Source organism: Patella vulgata, chromosome 7 (assembly GCF_932274485.2).
Source record: "Patella vulgata chromosome 7, xgPatVulg1.2, whole genome shotgun sequence".
Classification (NCBI taxonomy): Eukaryota; Metazoa; Mollusca; class Gastropoda; family Patellidae; genus Patella; species Patella vulgata.
The window spans coordinates 52589339-52612430 of record NC_065885.2 but is presented as its reverse complement, the minus strand read 5'-3'; the positions used below and the strand labels follow the sequence as shown (position 1 = coordinate 52612430).

At 33.5% G+C, this 23092-nt stretch overlaps 1 protein-coding gene across 2 annotated transcripts in view; it reads right to left on the bottom strand.

The window, feature by feature from the left end:
* Positions 1–103: 103 nt before the first annotated feature.
* LOC126828767 (nucleolar complex protein 2 homolog) overlaps positions 104–23092 on the bottom strand; it is a 113950-nt gene continuing 90961 nt past the window's right edge. For both annotated transcript variants that reach the window (XM_056102110.1, XM_050558741.2), the window contains 7 exons: positions 7333–7446; positions 5462–5563; positions 3534–3677; positions 2591–2704; positions 1997–2127; positions 1124–1207; positions 104–606 (listed from right to left, as the gene is read on the bottom strand). In XM_056102110.1, the coding sequence (XP_055958085.1) occupies positions 357–606; positions 1124–1207; positions 1997–2127; positions 2591–2704; positions 3534–3677; positions 5462–5563; positions 7333–7446 (939 nt within the window). In that variant the 3' untranslated portion in view covers positions 104–356. The remainder of the gene's footprint in view (positions 607–1123; positions 1208–1996; positions 2128–2590; positions 2705–3533; positions 3678–5461; positions 5564–7332; positions 7447–23092) is intronic.

Here is a 23092-nt window from a genome sequence, read left to right as displayed (position 1 = left end):
TATGGGTGTGAATAGATTTGTGGCTCTTCAGACTGTAAACTTGTCTACACACACTAAATACTAGCAATATTATTGTCTTGTATGCATCAGAATAATATATAAGTAGTGTTCAGAATGGTTTTAATAATGATGAATCTACATATTTCTTTCAAACAGTCTTAATAGATCATATTTTAAATTTATGGTATAGTCTCTGTGTAAGTTAAAAACTAAATGATTTACATTTCTTACAATTTCATGAAGAGTCAAGCTGACAGCATGGAAATTATTTTTTGAAAATTTGTGTGGAATAATGCAAATCTTACTCTAGTGGTTACTGGTAATTAATATTTATATTTTATAATCAATTTTTAGTTCTAAAAATCATTCAGTTTAAATTCTTTGACAACATCGTCTTTTCCTTGTCCTTCATCTAATAATTTTCTTTTTCTGTCCATTCTATTCATAGTTGGTTTACGAATAGTTTTTTTCTGAACACTGACTTCTTCGCCACTATCACCATCATCATCATCATCATCATCATCTTCCTCATCATCTTCCTCATCCTCATCATCATCATCACTAGCTGATTGAGCCAATTGTTCTAATTCATCACTGTCATAATCACTGAAAAAAAAATTAATTCAGTTCTTGCAATCAAATATTAAATCCTGTCACTGATTAGTTGTGCTTGAAAACGCTAAAAGGACACTTTCAAAACATTGTGCTATATGCGTAACAAACTAGTGATTATAAATGATTGTTTACAAGTGTAGGTAAATAATTAATTAGGTTTAACATCCACATAACACAAACTAGGTCATTTCGAGACTAACATATGGTTCAATTTTATTTCAATAATTCGCTTGTGTGTTAAGGGTCTTTAGTAGTGGAAGGAAACCTGAGGACCCGGAGAAAACCCAAGAGATTGTACAGGTGACCCTACGCCTTAGCATGTCGAGTCAGGAATCGAAACAACGCCACTTGATTTGATGACAGACCTCATGATTTCATGCGCACATTTTAGACTCCCCAACCTCCATAAATGATTAATTAATCTAGCCCTATAGATATATAAGATTTTTATTAATATACTAATGATATTATTTATAACTTTAAAATGATAAAAGGTTTAAAGTTTTACCTTAAATTATCGAATTCCTCATCTTCTTCTGAATCTTCCCTTGCTTTGACTTTCTTTTTTGTCATCTTTTTATCTACTTTAAATCTATAAATATACAATTAAATATAGAACTTTATAGAATTAAATATAGAGCTTTATACAATTAAATATAGAACTTTATATAATTAAATATAGAGCTTTATACAATTAAATATAGAACTTTATATAATTAAATATAGAGCTTTATACAATTAAATATAGAACTTTATATATATGATTATAAGTCCATTATTGGTACAGTTCTAAAAATATATGAATATTTTGTCTATCTATGAAAATTTATATATTTTTTAAAAATCTGCTAATTCTTTTCACTGGCCATATTGATAATGATGTTAAAACGACTGTTTAACTCTTTAGCACTTGGGACTGCTCGCAACCGCTTTAAGATGGGTTCCTTAGACTGCCCCAAACCGCCCAAGCTGCGTGAACAGTTGTGGCACTCCCAAGGACTTGTTAACAGTTCTATAATACTGAGAGCTATTCTTGGATGGTTAGAGGCTGTCTAGAGAACAGTAGTGTCGGGCTGTCAATTGATATACCAGTATCAACAATATCACTTTTCTCCTCATGTTTTCAACGAACTTGCATAGTCATTATTTACATGTAAAGGTGCTCAAGAGTTAAATGGTATTTAATAACTGAACATATTAAAATAATCACAACAGTTTTTTTTAATCAGAGCTACAATAATCCTTTTTTTATTTTCAAGCATAATACTGATACAGTCGAAAAGGAACACCCCCTTTGTCATGCAAATTTTGTTATCTTTCCTGCATTTTTCTTTTAAAAAAACAACAATCAAGGTAAAGAGCAAGGATTTTCCATATTTACCTAGATTCATCATCTTCTGAATCATCATCATCACCATCAAACAAAGCCGAAAATTCTTCTTTTTCTTTATCAGTAGGTTTAACAGGCCCCTTTGGTCGATTTATTTTGGGTAATTCAGTAACATCTGCCAACTAAAAAAATAAATATTGAACTATTATTCATTTATTAACTGATACTTTTCATTATTAGTCAATGTGCATATGAATACTTGACAGCCACAAAATCATATAATAAAGGAAATTTCGATGTCTAACTGTCAGTGGATCTTTAACATTGTGCCAAAAGTATACAAATGACTAAATATACAAATACAAATATCCGAATGACTAAACTCTTTTCCTTGCTGCGCCCTTCGGCCTGCATCACTGATGAATGGAAATAGGACTGGAAATTCCTGTACAACTTTCTCAGTCAACACAAAGCTCAAACCTGTGACCTGGTTGGCAATTATTTCTGTTGATGTAGTCCCTTATCCAAGGCAACCTCCAAATCACATATTTTGAAAATCCCCTCACCCCACCACCCATATGATATACCTGGTCATCTTAAGCATACAGGTGTATTATTACCCAGGTAAATAATGTTTCTACTTACCCTATCTTTACCAGATATTTCATGTTGTAATTCTTTATCGCGTAAAACTCTCCAAGATGCATAAAATTTACTAACTGGAGTTCCTTCTTCTCTACATTTTCTCTCCCAGACATCCTTTATTAAAGAACATTTATATTAAACATACATTATGCAAGAGCTAAATCTGCCTATTGCAGGTCTTTCTTTATGACAGAAATGTTATCTAAATTATTAATTAGACATGGATTAACTTATCCAGACCATAATGAACTCTTGATGTCATTGCTAGTCTGCGATATTTACTGGATTGGGATCCGATCTGCTGCTCTACGCCTGTATCGACTTTTGTAATGATGATCAAGGCTAGGCCCAAAATTCAATCGCTAAATTCTCGGTTCAGAGTGGATCAATTTGACAGAATTTTCAGCAAATTGTCTTTACATTATCTAGTTTTAACTATTATAGTGAGAACTGACAGCTCTTTAAACTAACTAATAAGATAAAGTGTCTTTTGCTAAGCAACAAATATAACAGCTATGTCCTTTGTAAAGATTTGAATGCATGGGGCTAAGCAGGCAAGTACGAGTAAGAAGGGTGAAAAGGGTGTGAATCTTATAACCATGTGTAGTTTGACTGTGCAATTTAATCAACAATATATTGTGGCAATGAAGGTTACTAGTGATGAGTGGAGTGAGGTAACAAATGCTTGGATTATTTCATTTAAAGGATCTAACAATTGTTGTAATGATTTATATCGGATTGAATTACCTCCCTTATATATTGGAAGATCCTCACAGCTTGCAAAATGTTGATACAATATGTGAATGAATTGGGTTTAATGACAAATGATGACAAATGTTGATTTGTGAGAAAAGACTAGTAGTATATACATACACACATGCAACTGAATTGTATTAAAACAGAGAAAAAATACAAAATTTTATATTACAACTGTTATACTTACAACTCCATTGTCGTCTGCCAATGTGAAATTGACATTTTTTCTCTTCTGTGTGATAAATTTAGAATTTTCATCAATTTTATCCAGTATCTGTTTGATCTGTTTACAGTAATTGGCTATTTTACATTTCTTTAAAAATGATTTCAACTGTAACAAAAAAATATTCTATAAGTTCATCATTTCAGTTTATCAACCTAGAAGGTATTACCAGTGGCATATAGGGGGAAGGATGTCACAGTGGCCACCAACGCTCAACGCCCCCAATATTTTGGCACCTACAAGGGCGGTCAAAGAAATTTGGACAATCACTGCACTTCTATCTATTCCTCTGAACACCTTTTGAACATTATGTGTCAAATTCAAACGAGAATCTTCCAGACTAATATTCCAATCTATATATAGCACCAAGAATCTCACCAATATTATCAATATTCATATCCTTCGGTAAATAATGTGAAAGTCACTTTTCTTATATTAGGTTACTCCAGTGTCTGGTGATATTTAGGGGAAAATGCAATCGGATTAAAATACAGATCTATATTTCATTTCGTTTTTTTTATACTTCCGATGGCCTACACTACATGAAGATCTGACAAGTTATAAGACGTTTTTACGAGAAACCGATTAGGGCTAATCAATTTGCATTTCCTTTCCAAACACATTTATGGCAAAAATTAGCCTAATCGGTTTCACCTAATTGCCGTATTTACCACGACGATTTGCCAAATCGATTATGCAAATCTTCCAACTTGCTCGCCTGCCGGATTGACGATTAGATTTCCAAGATGGCATCCCCAACAAGGGACACGACGTGCCCAACGTTAGATCATTTTCTTTTGAATTTCACGTTAAAATATGAATATTATGGACATTCATAATAAAAATATGGGGCATTTGGGGACAGTCAAGTGGGCAACTTTTCGTTTTTATTTTTGGGCGGTGTCGCCAAGTACATAATAAAGAAAAGTGAATTTTTTTAACATTTTTCCTCAACTCTTCAGTCTTCAGCCATCTTGCGAGGCAACTCATCGCGTTCACGAGAACCGATTTGAATACCAACTCGAGACCTATGTCTTTGTACAAAACAAGATAGGTAATCGAAACCGATTTGTTTTCTCGTAAAAATGCCTATAGCCATAGGTCACGTCAGGGGTCAAAAGACCGACTTATGACCCTATGACGTCAGACATTTGATTAACCAATCAGCATTGATGTTACTAGTGGATTACCCACAGTTCTGTGCAAAACACGCCTAAAGCTCACCGTAACAGACCGTTTCATTGGCTTATCTCTGACACCATTCAGAACAGGAGTTAAATAACAATTCTTCCAGATCCAAGTGTAGTAAAGAAAGATAAGTAAAACAAAATTTTGAACTATAAAAACGAAACGAAATAGGATCTGTGTTTTAACCAGATTGGGGAAAATGGAGAAATTTTGGCACTTGAACCGGTTTCCCTGCCCAGCCTCAAATTTAATAGTACTGATTGCCTGTAGGTTTTAACCATGACAATTGCAACTGAGTTTACAATGTGGTTAGGATATCTAAGCTTGACTGTATCCATTTATCAAAGAATTCCACAGTTTCTCACCCCTATCATTAAATCTTAAATTATTCACAATTCTTTTTGAATACTCAAATTGCTTTCAGATTAATTTTAAAAGATATTTAACATATCGGGAATAGAAAATGGGGAAACGACAAAATCCCCTTGAAAAGCAGTGCTCTGAGACTGGACAGACCGGTATCTCTGTGTAGGTGCTGGATCAAAAAATATTGAAGTTGGAGAGATCAAACAAGAATAGTCAATACAAAAATCCCTCTAAAACAGATTTAAATTCATCATAATATTTCAGGTTAAACAACCCTCTTTCAAATGATTAACAGGTACTCATTTAATAATTTAATAGATATTTAATACATAGTGTACCTGTAAAACAGCTGGTAGAACTAACTCAGGAAACCCGATAGAATGGGAGTGACATTTTATATGATCCATCAATAATTCATACAACTGATCTATTAACCCATCCTGTAATAATAATAATAACATCCTAGATTTATACAACAAAAAAATGAATCCAGTACATGCCTTATGCTCTACAAAATGTTGAGTCAACCTACTACATGTCGTCTTATAGATTAGATGTTTTATCAAGATTGGTTAATGAAATGAAATGGGGTTTAATGTCCTACTGTTCTGCTCCTAAACTGGGCTAATGAAGATGGGCATACGCCATAAAGTGTGCTATGAGGGAAATTTTGCCCGGGCAGCGACGCTACAGCCTACTCTTATATCGAATTCCAACTGCCAAGGGATCTTTTACGTGCACACCAATATGTACACGGGACCTTGGTTTTTCGTCCCATCCAAACAACTAGACAGCTGTCCTTGTCAGGCCCTGCGTCCTGCATCACTGACAAGGGGAAACCATGCCGGAAAATCTGGATGAACTTTCTCGGTCAATGCAGGGATCGAACACCCGACCTGCAGGCTAGCGAGCCACTTAGCCACGTGATCCCCAAGATTGGTTAAACCAGTAAGAAAACAACAATGGTATTAATAATTACGGCATAAGAACAGCAGGCATTGATCAAAGTGGGAGGGGGTTGGAGTGGTCCGAATCCCTCCCACCCCACCTTCTCAGGTTAAATGTAGTGGTTCCATTGACTGAAATGGTTGGAAATGTCATCTACAGTGTTCCATGTTTTCAAATTTTCTAGTGGAAGCCACTCCGGCTACCTGTCATGGTTTTCTGCACTCACGATTTTGTCACTACAAGATTTCAAAATGGAGATCTGAAATTTATGGTGCGACCCTCATCCATCCCCTGGATCAGTCCTTGAACAGCATTTCAACTCTTTCTGATTACATATTTATCTATTCCTCGAGGCTAGTGGTCCAAAACTTGTGAGTAGGGGAAGTTAGTCTTATCTTTTGTAAGTCGTATTGGTGATGATTTGTGACACCGTTTCCCAAAATATTTCATATACTAAAGGTTTAATGGAGGTTGGGTGGTCGAATGGTTAACGAGTGCTGTTGCATCATAAGGTCTGTCATTGAGTCAAGTGGTGTGGTTTTGATTCCTAGATAGTATGTGACAAGGAATAGGGTCACATGTCCAACCTCGTGGGTTTTCTCTGTGTCCTCTGGTTTCCACTCTCTGCTAAAGACCCCTACATGCAAGTGAATTATTGAAATAAAATTAAAACATGTTAGTCCTGAAATGACCTAGTCTGTGTTGAGGGGACATTAAACCCCCAATTCTCTCTCTCACTAAATGTTTAGCTTTTAATTCTGATGTCCTAGAAATAGAATTTGTTCTAATTGCATCACATTGAATGTCGGTGGACATGTGGTGATGAAACTGCTATTCATTTCAATGTCAAAGCTGTCATTTCTATTTCTAATTCCTTGAAGTTGTCATTGTAGAATCTGGAGGGCATTGGCACTTAGTCTAAAGTCAGGGCCAAATTTGGGCATAAACTAGACAAGTTACATCTAATCATGGCTGAAGTGGGGGTCAAGGTGGAGGGAATTACCATACCTCTCAAACAAACTCTTCAGAATGCATATGGTTTCTGGTAGCTTAGGGCCTAACCATGTTCAGAATCCAACCCTGTCTCGAGTGCGGATAATATCAAGGACTTCTACACAAAGAATTGTACATAAAAAACAATTTTTCCACTCCTAGTTCACAGTTGTCTTCTGGCCTGTGTTCTAAGATCAACCCCCCGGTAATAAAGATACTTTACTTACTAATTAGTCAGAAAAAAAAAATGTCTAAAATAACTTCTTACTTTGAATGCCTTCTCTTCTGTCTGGGCTTTGGATAGCTTTAATACACATGCAAAATTCAGCGGCTTAAAACTCTGAGTCTTGTGTTTCTTGTTAAAATCCACTTGTTCAAATATCTGAAGTTAAAAAAAAAAAGTTCATGAAATAATATGCTATTGGCATACAATGATTCTGAATAGTCTCTCTTTCCTAAAACTATTCTTCTGAGATATAAGTGTGTATAAACAGAGTTACCTCCCTTACAACATGGACACCACTACTTAAAGCCAACTGTCAGTAGAATGCAAACTGCAGAAATGGTATTATTATTTATATTTCAGGGGAAAAAATATTTGTACATTTCTACTGTAAAACAACATTTTGGTAATTTAATGTATGGTACTGTGTGAATCTATCAATTAATTTGATTACAATCTGTTACACATTTTCTTGTTTGATCATATTTTTTTAAGATAGTGTAAATCATGAAGAAGACTTTTTGAAAGTTATTTTACGATTTTTAGATATATCTCTGATATTTCTTGAATAACGATCATAAGCTGTGTAAGTATTCAGCAAGTCGCCTTAGTTCTATACATCTTTTCAGCCGGAGATATCTCGCTCGACAACACATTACAGTTTCACAGATTGATCTGAATAAGACAGATTGCGACTGTGGACCAGTTTGCAAGCAGATACTATGTCTCTTAGGTTTTTATTAACGTCTCTCATCGCATTTTTCGAAGTAATTATCTAATTCTTTATGGTTTTATCCATGTTAGAATATAATGAAATTGATTATATATTGAAGAAAATAAACTCTCAGTGGTCGACTAACACCCAGTTTGCATTGAATCTGATTAAAATGTGACCCATCAAAAAAGTTTTACACAACACTATTAATTAGGTGGCACTGGCTTGTTTTTACATTGCCTACAGAGGATGCAGAATGTTTCAAACTTTTCAATTTATCATAATTGTAAATTCTGAACAGGACTGAATAATGGTTGAACTGATATTCATTTTAGAGATTTAACTTTCACAATTTTATAGATTGCAAAGAATTTAACAGTGGCTTTAATAAATGTTTAAATGATAATGTAATTTTCATAGTCAGGTGTTAAAATATATATGGAGAAGGGATTAGGACAAAACATTAATAAAAAATAATACAGCTGTGGGTTGCAAGGCCTAAAATAAGGTTAAATTCTTGTAGCATGGATTCTGTGTCCGGTGGATGAAGCTCCGGTTTCCCATCCTTATTTCAATAATACCAAAAATTAGCGAAAATTATGTCAAAAATAAAGTGAAAGTGAAATAATGGTCAAGGATGCAGCGGATCAGATACCAAACCTACTGAAAACCTGACTAGTGAGCGGATGCGACTGGCGCTCACTCGACTCATCCGAGGGAGTCGATCGGGCGCCAACTGATCTGCTGATCTGACCACCACAAGAGGAAACACTATTAGGGGTCAGGAGGCATCGCTACTTTACACTTTTCAGAGCCTTACGCCATTTCTTTCAGAGCACGGTTTTCTTATTTTCGAAGCACGGATTTTTAATTTCGAAGCACATTCGTGCTCCAAGGCACGTTATTTTAGGCCCTGGTGAGTTGTGTACAAATAAAATATTATGATCTACATGAATCTGCTTGGGGTTCATTAAGGTAGTAATTTGACTGTATGTCCCATTTTACATGGCCTTAATATTATGACTTGTGTTTTGATAATAAATGTGTGTTTTGAGTAGGTCTTGGTTTAGTAGTGTCATACAAACTAGACAGAAAACACTAGAAAACCATAATTTAGCCACCGGAGGCCATGTCATATTATATAGGTCTTTACTTGTTTTGGGCTTAACCCTCATTGTCATAAAATATTAAAACACAGTTGTTGTATTTCGCTTAAAGCACTTTACGTCTACTCTCCAGGCTTGGATTAAAATAAATGCCAACAGAATCAATCCAGATTTGAACAAATTCCATTTTATCTCAGGGGTGCTCCTCCCCCCCACCCCGCTATCTTCATACAGATAGTCAATAATTACGGTTTATCTCTTATTTTTTTTCATATAATATAAGAAAAAATTAAAAAAAATATAAATTGAGCAAAGTGTTACTGAAAGTAGCAATATTGTTATTAATTTAAAAAAAAACCCCAACACTACCAGCTACCAGTCTTTGCATGTAGTTTTAATAATATATTATATTATAGCTAATCCTTATAAGACATATCGGGGGGTTTCCTCCCACTGCTAAAGACCCCTATGCGCAAGCGAATTATTGAAATAAAATTAAACCATGTTAGTCCCCCGAAATGACCTAGTTTGTGTCGAGTGGACGTTAAACCACATTTCTCTCTCTATATATATTACATCTTTGAACTTGATAATTAATTGTTGTTATTGTTTTATCTGCTAAATGGCTTCCAAAGTGTTCATCTATATATTGCATCACATACAAATACCTGTATGTGTATTGAAACGTAGCATGTTAATAAAATTCAGAAGTAATATATCCATATAAGTGTGTTAATTTTAGTGTTAATTATAGCTATTTATAAGCTTACTGAATCTTACAAACTTCTCAGATTGTAATTCTGAAATTGGTAGGCTACTAAAAATAACGTTTGTTTATATTAAGTCATGTTATAGTGAGATAAACAAGGAGTGCTAATCAAAATTATCGGGAGTATAAACTAAACTGTTAAAACTTCTATAATAATATACAATAAAACAACTAATATGTTTAAACCCTGATTAATGGTGATAGAATTATTCTGGATTGCACGTACTCATTGACATTTGAACAAATACTTACATAACTTTCCCCTTAACAGGTTTATGTAAGACCTAAATCTGCCTATTGCAGGTCTTTCTTTGGGCCTTCAATATTATATAAATTATTAATTAGACAATTATTAACATGACAAGACCATAATCAACTCTCGATGCCGTCAGATTGCTCCAATTTTAAGTAGATTAGAACAGTTTGTCCATTTGATGATTTAATTTAAAAATGGGGAAGCGATGCCAAGACTCAAATGTCAAGTAAGGTGGTTACAATCAATGCACACATCTTGTCGAGACTACAACTAATGATAACTTTGCTCAAAATAAAGTAATTTGAATGAAATTTTCAATATATTCATTTTGCATTATCTATTTTTGAAAAATTATAGGTGGCAGTGTCGTAGGTTGAGTTTGTGTTGCCCCAGGCAAAATCAGTAATCCCTCAATATACGAATCGTCATCATATGATAGCAATGTTATAACAGTAGTATAACATAGTTAATTTGATGATAGCAGGTCTTTGATTGAAGATGAAAGTGGAAACTCTTCTTGTTTCATAATGCCTTTATCCCTGCACATGTAATACATATATTGCCAGTGAGTGTTAGAGAGTCTACTTTTTGGGTTCCATGTTGGCCATATATGCCGGTCATGACTGAGGGTTATGGAAGACGAATGAAACTAGATCTGACCCATCGGTCAATTCGTGCGCCAGAAAAATAGTTTATTTTTCAAAACACAACTTTCAACCATGTAGCTTTAAAATTCTACAGTCTTTACCGAATAATGCACACTTATAGAAGCCACATAATCTCATGATTGGTGTTATAGAGTTGTATACAATATACATACATGTAGTTTTATACTGAGTGTTGTGTTCATAATTAATGAATTATTGTAGAACAATAAAAGTTAATTGTTATGTGGGAATCTTATCAATGATTTTCTTGATGTGAAGGTGGATCAGGTGTCATTCATTGGCTTAAGATTTTACTTTTGTTATTGTATTTGATTACTTGTACATCATATAAACTACATCTATACCTGGCTTACCTCAGATAAAAATTCAAAACTAATGTCAAATAACAAAATAACTCATGTTTTGAAAACATTAACATTGATGTATCCTGTAACGTTTGTAAAGAACGTTGACCATAGGACAACAAAACCTTCCTGGGTTACGTGACACAAAAATTCTCAACGAACGTTAAATAATGAAATACTAACGTTTTGAAAACTAAATCTTGTTAGCTGGGTATGCACATATATAAATCAGGGTTTATGTATGTCCAAGCTAATGCGTACAAGTGTGAACCTCAATTATTTTTTTAGTGCTATCCAAACGACTATACCCACATACCCCGTCACCTGTGATCCCATGAAAAGTGGATGTTTCTTCGTAGCCCACTGGAATTAGAACCCAGAACATTCTACTTTAGAGGCTAGCCCCATAATGCTTTACTTCCACAACACACTAATTTGTTAAGACACTTTATATAAAATAAATACAACAGTTCTATGGATAACAATTAATGTATTTTTTATTAGAGCTACATTTAAACAGTATACTTTATATAATAGCCATTTTCACCATCTCAATAAGCTCCTGTTACCTCAATAAATTTGTTAATTAACTTTGGTGTACGTAACCATAATTATCTCGCTATCACATACAGTAATAATTATCATAATTAGCAGGTGGACATTCCTTGACCTTGGTACTTATATCAGCTTCTAGTTTGACCTTATTGAAAATTGTAAACAACTTTAACCTAAATGAGATATTACAAGGAATTACTTTGGTTAGTTTGATGGTAAACAAAACATGAGATCCAAATCTAAATATAGCCTGCTGGGTTTATCAGCCACGGTTTCCCCCTTAAAGAATTGTCAACAACAGATTGCCCTGGAAAAATTTGTCCTCAAAACACCTGCGTTTTCAATATCATGTCGTGCTGTCTGGAAGTGATAAGCCATTCACACTGGTGAAGGTTTGGCGAAAAATATGGAAATTGTTAAAGTAAAATAGGCTGAACTAAAACGCAGAAGTCTACTTTTAAATAACAATTAATTTACTGGGGGTGGAAAACAATAATAACAATATGCTATTATGCATCGATTATGTAATTCTAGATAAGTCGATTACACCCAATAGAATAACAATATTCGGTCAAGGGCTAAAACTGATCAAGTATAACCTGATCAGAATATATAAACACCTATGTGTAACATAACTATTGGCGAGATTTGTGTATATTTATACAATTATAGCATCAGACAAAGATGGTGATGCAATAACAAGTGAGTGGGCTCAGTTATACTGGTGGAAGTCATTAGGATGCTATTTTTGCCTCAAGGTCATAGATTCCTTGCCAAAATGTCTTGTGTTTAAACAGGGGGCAATAAAAATGATTTTTTCTAAGCAGTACAATAAATTAGAAAAAGATTACATCAAGAAATATATAAGATCATGTGCCATATGGTTGTAAAATGGAAGAAAGTATTAAATTGAAGGCTTGAAGGCTGTATTGTATTAGATTAATTTAAGTCACAATATAGAACTTGTGTCCCGCATTCATAAAAAACCTGACAAGTATATAAGTGTATATTTTCCGGGTATATTAAACAAGACAACAAAAACAGTCTGACATATTTAATAACCTTCTTAATGCCAGTAAGGACGTTTACAATTTTTCGTAAACAAAGCATTTGATTGGTTGTTGAATAGCAAACTAGGTCGTCATGTCCAATGTTCAACTGCATAAGATTAGTCTGCACACAACACATATTGACTTACTACACTTAAATATGTGCAGAAAGATTTATTTATTTAAATTTAAATTTCAAACCGTTGACTTGAATTTATGTTCATAAATGAAAAAAAAAAAAGATAACTTTTTGTTAACAATAAATTTGTCATTTTTAAAATGATATTTTTGATTGATGAAAATTTCTATAACATTTGTCTGGTTTCTAGGAATTGTTTCAAGAATTAACAAAGAAAATTATCAGTTTTCTTATCAGCTACATAAAGCTTTGATGTGTACACTATCTATATTCAATTATACTCTTAAAAAGATAACAATAATTGATAACTTATATTCCACCCTTTCTAATTGATAAAAAAAAATGTAAACAATTGTCACGATTTGAGCCCAACCTACAGACGACAGCTGTCACATCCACACACCCACAGAATTATAAACACCAGGCCAGCAGTCAATTTTACCACGCAATCTTATTATTCTTTGATTACAATAATAATAATAATATATATATTGATTTAAGCTTTCTAGGATTCCAATTTATTCAAATTATCTAATACATGTAGCCTATATACTATAAAGTTACTGCTAAATGTAATAAATTTACTTGCATTTTTCACAATCGTATTGTTAATAAGGGGTACCTGGAACCTAGTTTAAATTGGTATTGTGAAAATGTTATCTTGTTATTCTTTCAGAACACATCGAAGTAACCAAAATTGATTCAAATTTAAGCATGTTTTGCACTGAAACTGCCAAACAGCTAAACATTTAAGGGGCGGTGGGTGGGGGGGGGCGGCGTTTAAATCTGCATCTGTAGAATGTCTTAGACTAGTGTTTCCTATCGCGTAGTACACTGTTGTATCATCTTCGTATTTAAATTGTAACCTAACCCAACTGACTTTAATAAGTATTTGTATTCCCCATGAATCCATGACAAGGTTAGTATTCATTTATCTGACAAAATGGACGATTCCATTTGGTAGCGCTGCAATATATCTTATTTATTTCAGATACTAATCCCAATATGAACTTGCTTCTCTGTTTGTGATCCATAAGAACACCTGATACCACGTATTATTCAAATGCCTACATGTGCCATATCTTTCAGTTTGACATTATATATACACCCACATTGTCTATCTGTCCTCCACAATAGCTGAGGGCATATGTTTGGTTGCCTGGCAATATGGTTCTAATAAATTTTATCTGTTGTTTAAAGATGTCAAACTGTCTAGACCCTCCTATGGAAAGTTTCATTCTTCATAAATTGTCTTTATATTACAAGCACCTGACTGGCCTACAAAAATGACATTTTTATAACTTACACGAATACTAAATATCATCATACAGGTGTAAAAGTGTTGAAGCACACCTACCTAAAACAAACGATGTATTGTCATTAAATTCCACCCTAAAGGACAATTGAGTTTGATAAATTGCTTCATAAAGCTATTCTAGTCTTTTCTCAACTAAAAATATCATTGCGTCAAGGTATTCAGAATAATTTAGTGGGTTAATGAAATTCATTGAAAATAATGGAAAGCTTTAAAATGTTTATGTATACCGTAAACACAGTCAGTGACTTGTAGTTTTCACATCTGTCATTCCATTCAAATTCTTTTTAATGAAAATGAATGATTGCTTTGATCCCAATTTAGAAAAGAAAACATTGTGTAGGCTTCTTTATTTTGTTTCATTTATAAACATAAAATTCAAAACATTCATTCGACTGATATAGCTTTATAGGTTTTTTTTTCCTTTCATGTGCATTTTACAGGTATCGATTAATCTTAACTCTGTATTATTGTTCAAAACATTAAATTAACTGATATAAAAAAAATAGTTCTATCGCCTAATTCTGTTAGAAATATTGATAAAATATTGAGTCCTTAATATTTCAATTGAAATTGGGGAAAACATTTTTTTTTAGCATTATTGTTGTTAATTTATGTAAATCCATTCTTTCTTAAATACAATGTTCAAAAACTCTAATTCTTAAATTAAATGAAATGAAATGGGGTTTAACGTCCTACTGTTCTGCTCCTATACTGGGCTAATGAAGACGGGCATACGCCATACAGTGTGCTATGAGGGAAATTTTGCCCGGGCAGCGGCACTAGCACCTACTCTTATATCGAATTCCAACTGCCAGGGGATCTTTTACGTGCATTCCAATATATACACGGGACCTCGGTTTTTCGTCTCATCCGAAGGACTAGACAGCTGTCCTTGTCAGGCCCTCCGTCCTGCGTCACTGACAAGGGGGAACCACGCCTGAAAATTTCTTAAATTAAATGGCTACCAAAATATTGTTGGTTTATAGTAAATGACGTCTGCATCTCAGTTATCATTCGTTAAGATTAAAATCTAATTAATGACGACAAATTATTCTGGCATGCATAGATTTTTTGTCGTTTCAAGAGTAGACATATTTTACATCATATACCTAGTAGACACTGTTTGGTGTCCTTGCCCCAGTAAAAATTTATAATCAAATACACATTAGGTTATATAAAACATTTACTTTTTATTATTTCAATGTGTAGGGTGGAGTTGGTATATTATGTCTCCTGACCTAAAAACAAAACACCCATAACACACTTTTTTATTAAAAACTTTTTCATTCACGGTTATATAGGTAATGGCAGCCATTCTGTGAGCTAAATATAATTCACATGGTCTCGAAATATCATAAAGTACCACCAAAAATGACATATGCAACTGTTTCTGTTGATTTATATTGGTTATATAAACAAATATAGCAACACACCTACTAGTTTCATTTTTACCATATGTTTAAACTATACAATATGGACATTTTTTTGTTTAACTCTGCAGTCTTTTTTACAAAATTTTAAAATTGGCATAATGTAGAAATAAATGGTTGGCTGAAAAGTTGTCTTAAGAATAATCTATAAATTTAAAATTTTAGACAAAAATCTTCAGATATGTTGCTTTAAAATAAAACCTAGGACTATAATTTTAAAATTGGCTTCATGTAGAAATAAATAGCAGACTGAAAAAGTCATCATTAAAAGGTAATTTATACATATTAGATGTTAGAAAAAAAGCTCTTTAGCTGCTTTTTAAAATTTCAAAATTTGCTTAATGTAGAAATAAATGGTTGAATGAAAAAGTCATATTAAAAAATAAATTTATATAATTTAGATTAAAAGCTAATAATATATTGCTTTTACATAAAAGCCTATAACAAAAATGTTTTCATTGATGTTTTCCTACAGCTATAAAGAGTCATGACAAAAGTTGCTTTTCATGGTAGATAACATCAAGCTAACTTTGGTATGGTATGTTATTTTACGACCATTAAAACCTGTGACCTAATGATTCCTCTTCCAGACATGAGGGGAAGACGTGTGACCTACTAACCCAGTGGTACAGTCCTACAGCAAGTAAAGCGTGAAGCCAAAACCGCGTGCTATGCTGCCTGCCTTTAGGCACTTGGTACAATGTGTATTGACGTCACTGAGAAAGAGTTCATGTCAGGACACACCAGTGTAATTTTTTGCACTTGAAATTTCTCAAGTCATCGTCCTCCCCTTTACAATCCGTCCTTGCCTGAGGCCCTCATGACTTAAATATTCGTAGCTATACTACAAATTCTTATATTTTAATGACAGATATTTAATTTCCTGTGCTTTTTGACAATTGATAAAAGGACTCCTTTCAATTAAAGGATTTCCTTTAAAACATATTAGTCAAACATTAAACCACATGATCATGAATTAATAAAGTGAGTAATTTTTATCACAAGGTAAACTGATGACCACAAATCATATGGTTATAGATCATAGGAAACACACTAACAACAAACGTACATATCACATCAAGTGAATGGATCCGGGGGCTTGTGCAGTGAGTGTCCACTGCGCTGTACAGTCCACGGCCTGTAGTGATACAGAATTTACTCAAAAGTGAAAAAAAAGCTAATTTTTAGTCTTGTCCCATAAAATATATCCCGAAGAAATTTGTAAATCAAATGCTTCATATGCTAGCGCTGTCTGCAAGAATTCATTATTTGCACAATAGAAGATCATCAATGTGCTGGTAACACGATATTATGTTTTTTGAGGCTGCGGTTAACGACTCCTGTAGTATGTCTAGAATTTAGCTAGAAATAACTTAAATAGATAGTAAAGGAATTTCACATAACTCTTCAGCTCCATGATTAAAGTCAGCATGATACAACACACAGAGTAAACAAACTTTGTGAATTAAGAGAATAGAGTATATTATCAATAATGTGCTACAAAACTTTTTTTGTTTGTTAGAAATTTAAAATTTCAAGCATGTAGACCAATTTATTCGTATTCCTCTTTTAAAATTTAAACAAAAACTGGATTTATTCATATACATTTTATAAAAATTTCAAAAAAGATTTATTCATTTTTTTTTCAATAATATCTATTCCATGAAACAGATTTTTCATATATTTTCATTACATTTTTTAGATTACTGAGGATTTATTTATACATTTAATAAAGTAAAACTTTGAAGCATGCAAAGTATCTATTCATATATAGTATCTCTATCAATATTGTAACCTTTCTGTTCTTAACACAAGGTTATGTTTTTAGTAAGGTTATATAAATGCTGTTGCCTGAAGGCAGCCGCTACCTCTTAACCGAGACTAGGTACGATGATATAGACTTTTATTTAGCCAGACATACACCTATATATAGATTCTTCTGATCCATTCGGCATTCTTCCAAAATCAATTTCTCACTGGAGCAGACTGACCTCCCCGTGAAAGTGCGTCGTACTGACGTAGATCCTGCCATTAAATTATTAATACCAGTAAATCGCCCGAGCTGTTTGTAAAAATAGTTTTCATGTTTAGATGTGATCAAAGTTATCATTATATCCATTATTTCTATTTTCGACAGCAGACAGACATAATATCCTTCTAACTTTGAGTTTCCATATCCATCCAAATCGTACCATACTGTAACTGGAACGGTCAATATTTGCAAAGTTTTCATATCTGGTCTACAAAACGTATTGCCCTTTTTATTTCTCCGCTTACATGTACGGTGAGTGGTAGGAGAATTTTGCCCAGACTGAAGCATTTCTGCCTACTCTTATTAAATTTCTGTAAATGGGTGGACCTCAGTTTTTTGTTTCAATTGAACGACTAGGCAATTTTTCCTTGTTAAGCTCGCCGGTGCCACCCCTGCCATGTGAAGGCTGAGCTGGAAAAATCCTTAATATTGGACATTCTAGTCAATTGAGAGTCTAGTGCCCTGACTGCTCAGATATTTCAAAATTTAAACACTTCTTATTATGTAATTAAGCACATATGGGTATAACAAAACCTTCATAACAAATCAGCTGTCTAATATGAAAAAAAATTGCACAATTATTAAACATACATTATGCAAGAGCTAAATCTGCCTATTGCAGGTCTTTCTTTAGGGATGAAATGTTTTCTAAATTATTAATTAGACATTAATTAACTATATTTGTCGAAGTGAAATGGAAATTTAACAACCATTTCTGATTCAACATACAATGATTAAAATAAAATAAATTTTTCTGTGTGGTTCAATGGTCGAGAGCAAGTCATTAAGTAATATGTTTATGAGGATGTTAGTTTGTGTATTGTTTCAATATATTAGGCTCAAGATCTTTAAACAACTAAAAATACAGACACTATCCCACATATGTGCATTTCAATGAAATGATCACACGAATCCAATATTTCATCTGATATAAATAATGTATGATTGGCACATTGCCAGTACGTTATTTGAAATAATGGTACGCCAACTTCAAAAGATGACGTCACATCTGCATTTTAAGGTTACATAATTCTAAATATACATATAATGACTATTGACTCAAATCAATCCTTTCACAAAGACTGGAACAAAAATAGATTATATTTCATGTGCTACTGACCTATGGAAACAGTTTCCATTATAGTCTTATCATTTTTATCTATTGATTAAACAACTGACATCTATTCTGATGACATTAAATTCTAAAAGAAGCTGATAGTGCCGTTTGTTTTTTTTTGTCCAATTATGAGGTGAAACATATATCAATAACCTGGGAACTCACACATTCAAATACATCAAATATAAAATAGTGGGCGATGGTAATCAGTACAAGCCAAATGAGTTTTAAGTTCTGTCTTCTATTTCAAAAGCACTGGATTGACATAATTCAGCGCTTGATCTGTAATTAAATGAGGGGGGTGGTTGGCTGAATGGTTAGCGTGCGCGCTGTATCATAAAGTCTGTCATTGAGTTGACTGGCATGGTTTTGAATCCCCGGTTGTACGTGACAAGGAGTAGGGTCGCCTGTCCAACCTCGTGGGTTTTCTCCGGGTCCTCCGGTTTCCTCCCACTGCTAAAGATCCCTATGCGCAACCGAATTATTGAAATAAAATTAAACCATATGTTAGTCCCGAAATGACCTAGTTTGTGTCGAGTGGACGTTAAACCCCATTTCTCTCTCTATCTCTCTTTTGTAATTAAATGAATTAAAAGCAATTAAATTAATGCTGACACTACTAATCTCTCTACACCTGCTACAAGCCATAAAGCCATTCATCAGATAGTTCAATTAATATGTTTAATAATTATATTAATCCCCAGTCAATGACCGACTCAGAAAAGTACAATGATTTGGTAAAGTACAGTGTAGAGAAACCTGTAGTACTTTTATGACTTACAATGTTTATGTGGTATGTGCACGTCCATCTGAATTCATAATGGTGGGGAGGGGGGGGTGTCATCGTAGTGAAGCCAAAATGGGGTTCCCTGGCTCTCGTCTTCAGGTCAACTTTTAAATAAACACATATTTGAAACCTGATGCTGGATTAGTCACTTGTTTGTCTTTCTGACTGTTTATGTGGGGTATGGGTGTATTATATATATATATATAAGTCCTCTCATTATGTAATTTTTAGCTGGTGTGCGTGTGGGCAGGGGGGGGGGGGATTTGCCTTTCAGTTGTTCAGATTGGACAAAAAGGGTGCAGTCCATGTATACCACTGGCAAAACAGTTGGAAATAGAAAAAAGAAAAGTCCATATTGCAGCTTTAAGGACAAAATTTCACTTGTGGCACAATGCATGGCTTGGGTCCATCTTCATTAGCCCAGTTGGTGCAGAAAAGTTCAGAGGTCGGATGTAAAATTCCATTCATTTCATTTCCTTTCACTGATTTCAAATTTTAATTAAAATTTCTACTAGTTCAATTGAAAAATCAATAGACCCATGTTAATAATTCAAAAGCTGTGTCATATTTTAATAAGACAGACCAACATATTGAATATAAAATGCTAGAACATGACAATTTTATTGATTTATTTCTCCTTCACTTGTCCTCTGTCTATATATCTTTCATTCCAAGGTCAATTAAAAGTCATTTTGTCCAAATTACAAAATTTGACAATTTCATATTGTGTTAAAATCAGTCTATGAAAAACCCATCCACTCAACTTTTCTGGGGTTCAATGACTCCTACAATTTATGCAAATAGGTCAAAAAGCTAATACAGATTTAGTATGCAACAGCCTCTGTTCAAACCAGTGCCAGAATATTGATTAATCTGTGAATATCAGCCTGATAGTATTGGCAATGCATGGTTCCAATTCCAATATCGGCCAATTTTAGTTTTAACTTGATTGAATGCATTCGGTGCATTTGCGCATCTATACTTGTAGTGTAGATACAAAAAAGATACTATCAGCCAAAAACATGATTAATTTCCAGCATTCCAATCTGTAACTGGCACCGCAATCAAGTCTGATATCATCATTAACAAGAGAACTTGATGACAAAATAATTACTACCATACAAGATAAAACTACATTCCTCCTTTTAATGGTAAAATAATGACATTTGGACAGAACAATGTTTTCTTTTGATATAAGTTGAGGAAATCATGTTGGTATTTGAAAAAAGTAGAAATGATTTCATATCTTTCATTTAATTTGTATGGGATGCTCGAAGATAATCAAAGGAATTTCAATGAGGTATTTTAATGAGGTGTTAGTCACAATATATCATTACAATCGTCTACCAGGGCAGATAACCCCACTTTAAATTTTTCGAAATGGCAGCAGTAAAACAAGGACTAGTTTGGAACATTAGAACTTCTGATATTAAAATCAACTATCTTAATAAATTTAAAAGGAAATGAATTGAAATGAAATGAGGTTTATCATCCTACTTTTCTGTACCAACTGAGCTAATGAAGATGGGTATACACCATACATTGTGCCATGAGGGCAATTTTGCTCGGACATCGAATGTAGACGGAAAGTCTACTGAATAAAGTGAGTTCACAAGAATTATTGTCATGAATAGTTGAAAAATTAGAGTTAAATTTGAACACATCTTAAATCTCCAGAGTATTAAGCAATATAAGATCATATGAAATATATACCGGTACTCTGCTACATTTACAAGCAAGTATGTGGGTTTATAAAATGGAATACAAATACAGGATGAGGGGTAATGGCATCTAGTATCATTTCAGTAAAAAGATACAACTTCAACACAACTATTTGAATGACAATTACAGAATCCATCCCACCCCAACTTTACTCCCACATCAAGTATTTGACCTATAAATTGAGGATGTATCACCTCTCACTTATGACCTTACTAGTTATTTAGCCCATTGAGACCTAAACTGGCTAATGTACTTTTAGGTGTGGCAGCTTTTTCATTCATAAAACTGACTGGAGACCTAGCAGCAATCATTTTCACTTCTTCAAACTATTTGCTGAATGCATACAGGCTGGACCAGTTTATTTGGTGACATTTCACAAAGAAAACTAAAAATAACTGATATAAAAGTCTTTTCAGTAAAGAAATGTGTTTCATTCTTCCGATGAAAGCAATCAGATCAGTCATCCGGATACACATATTTTTAAGATATACAATAGATGATTGTAAATATTTTACCTATTCACTAGATAATAATACTCAATCAGTATCACGATATACACACAGTTCTCGATTTACATTATTTGATCCAATCTCTTAAAGTCCTGATGCACCATCTTAGGCAATTGCAATCAACAATACAGTAAAAGATGATTCTCTAATAGGAATATCAGTTCAATACCAGTTTGATTCCATTTGGTATTTACAAAAATATGCAATAAGCCCACTGCCATTTTATTGAGCTTGTTGGAAAAACTATTAAACTAAGGAACACTTTGCAAATTATTGGTGAGGGGATTGAAGGCTCTCATTTACATGCCATCAACGTGAAATTTAGGCTTGAAATGAAGAGAGATCTAAATAAAATCTTGAACACAGTTGTTGGTTCTAATGGATTGAAAAACAAATGCTTTAGAACTAATGACTGATTTTATTTTGTATGATTTTCTATTCTTGTTTTGGAAGATGATGAGCAGTTAATGGAATAACAGAAATAACTTAAACCCCGCATTATATTCATAATTTGGAATGGAATGGAGGTTTTAGATCTTGTCAACACAATACATGCGTCATATTGAAACTAACATGATGAATTTTTTTTTTACGGTTAGGAATGCTGTATAAAAAACAAGAAGGGAGAATTTTGCCCTAAGAGCAGAGTTTAAAACTATTACTCTTCTTCAAATTACAATTGTTTTATCGGCACTGCAAATCTGTACACAGATCTGTTTTTTGTCTCATCCAAACAACCAGACATACTTCCCGTTGTCAGTGACAAATGGGAACCAGTCTTGTAAGCTAGCTTAACTATGTTGTTCTGAAAGGGCCTATCCATGTTTCTCATCATATGAAATGATAAATTTCATTGTTATGACTAGATGTAAATGTTGAAATTCAACAAATGTTTTATATATATTCTGTTCTCAGACTTCATGGTCTACATGTTTGACCCAGACAAGTTGGAGCTACACATGACATTTCTATATATGGTCATCTATCTTCCGAATAATTACAGTTAAGAGATGCTGGGAATGATTATTAGTCGTCACAGCAGTGAAATGTCAATGCTATTAGATTGGAATTTGAGTAGGAGTTTTATTTTCAACTGGGGATAAAACATCAATAAATATAATATTACAAAAACACAATATTCCTATATTAATTATTGATCATGTACACCATAAGGTTGAAAAAATCAAATGAAAATGCAACATATGTTGTTTATGATGTAAAGTCTGTGCTGATCATGCTCTCGTCGCATGTTAATGTCTGCGTGTAAAGTGGCCTACTCGTTAATTCAT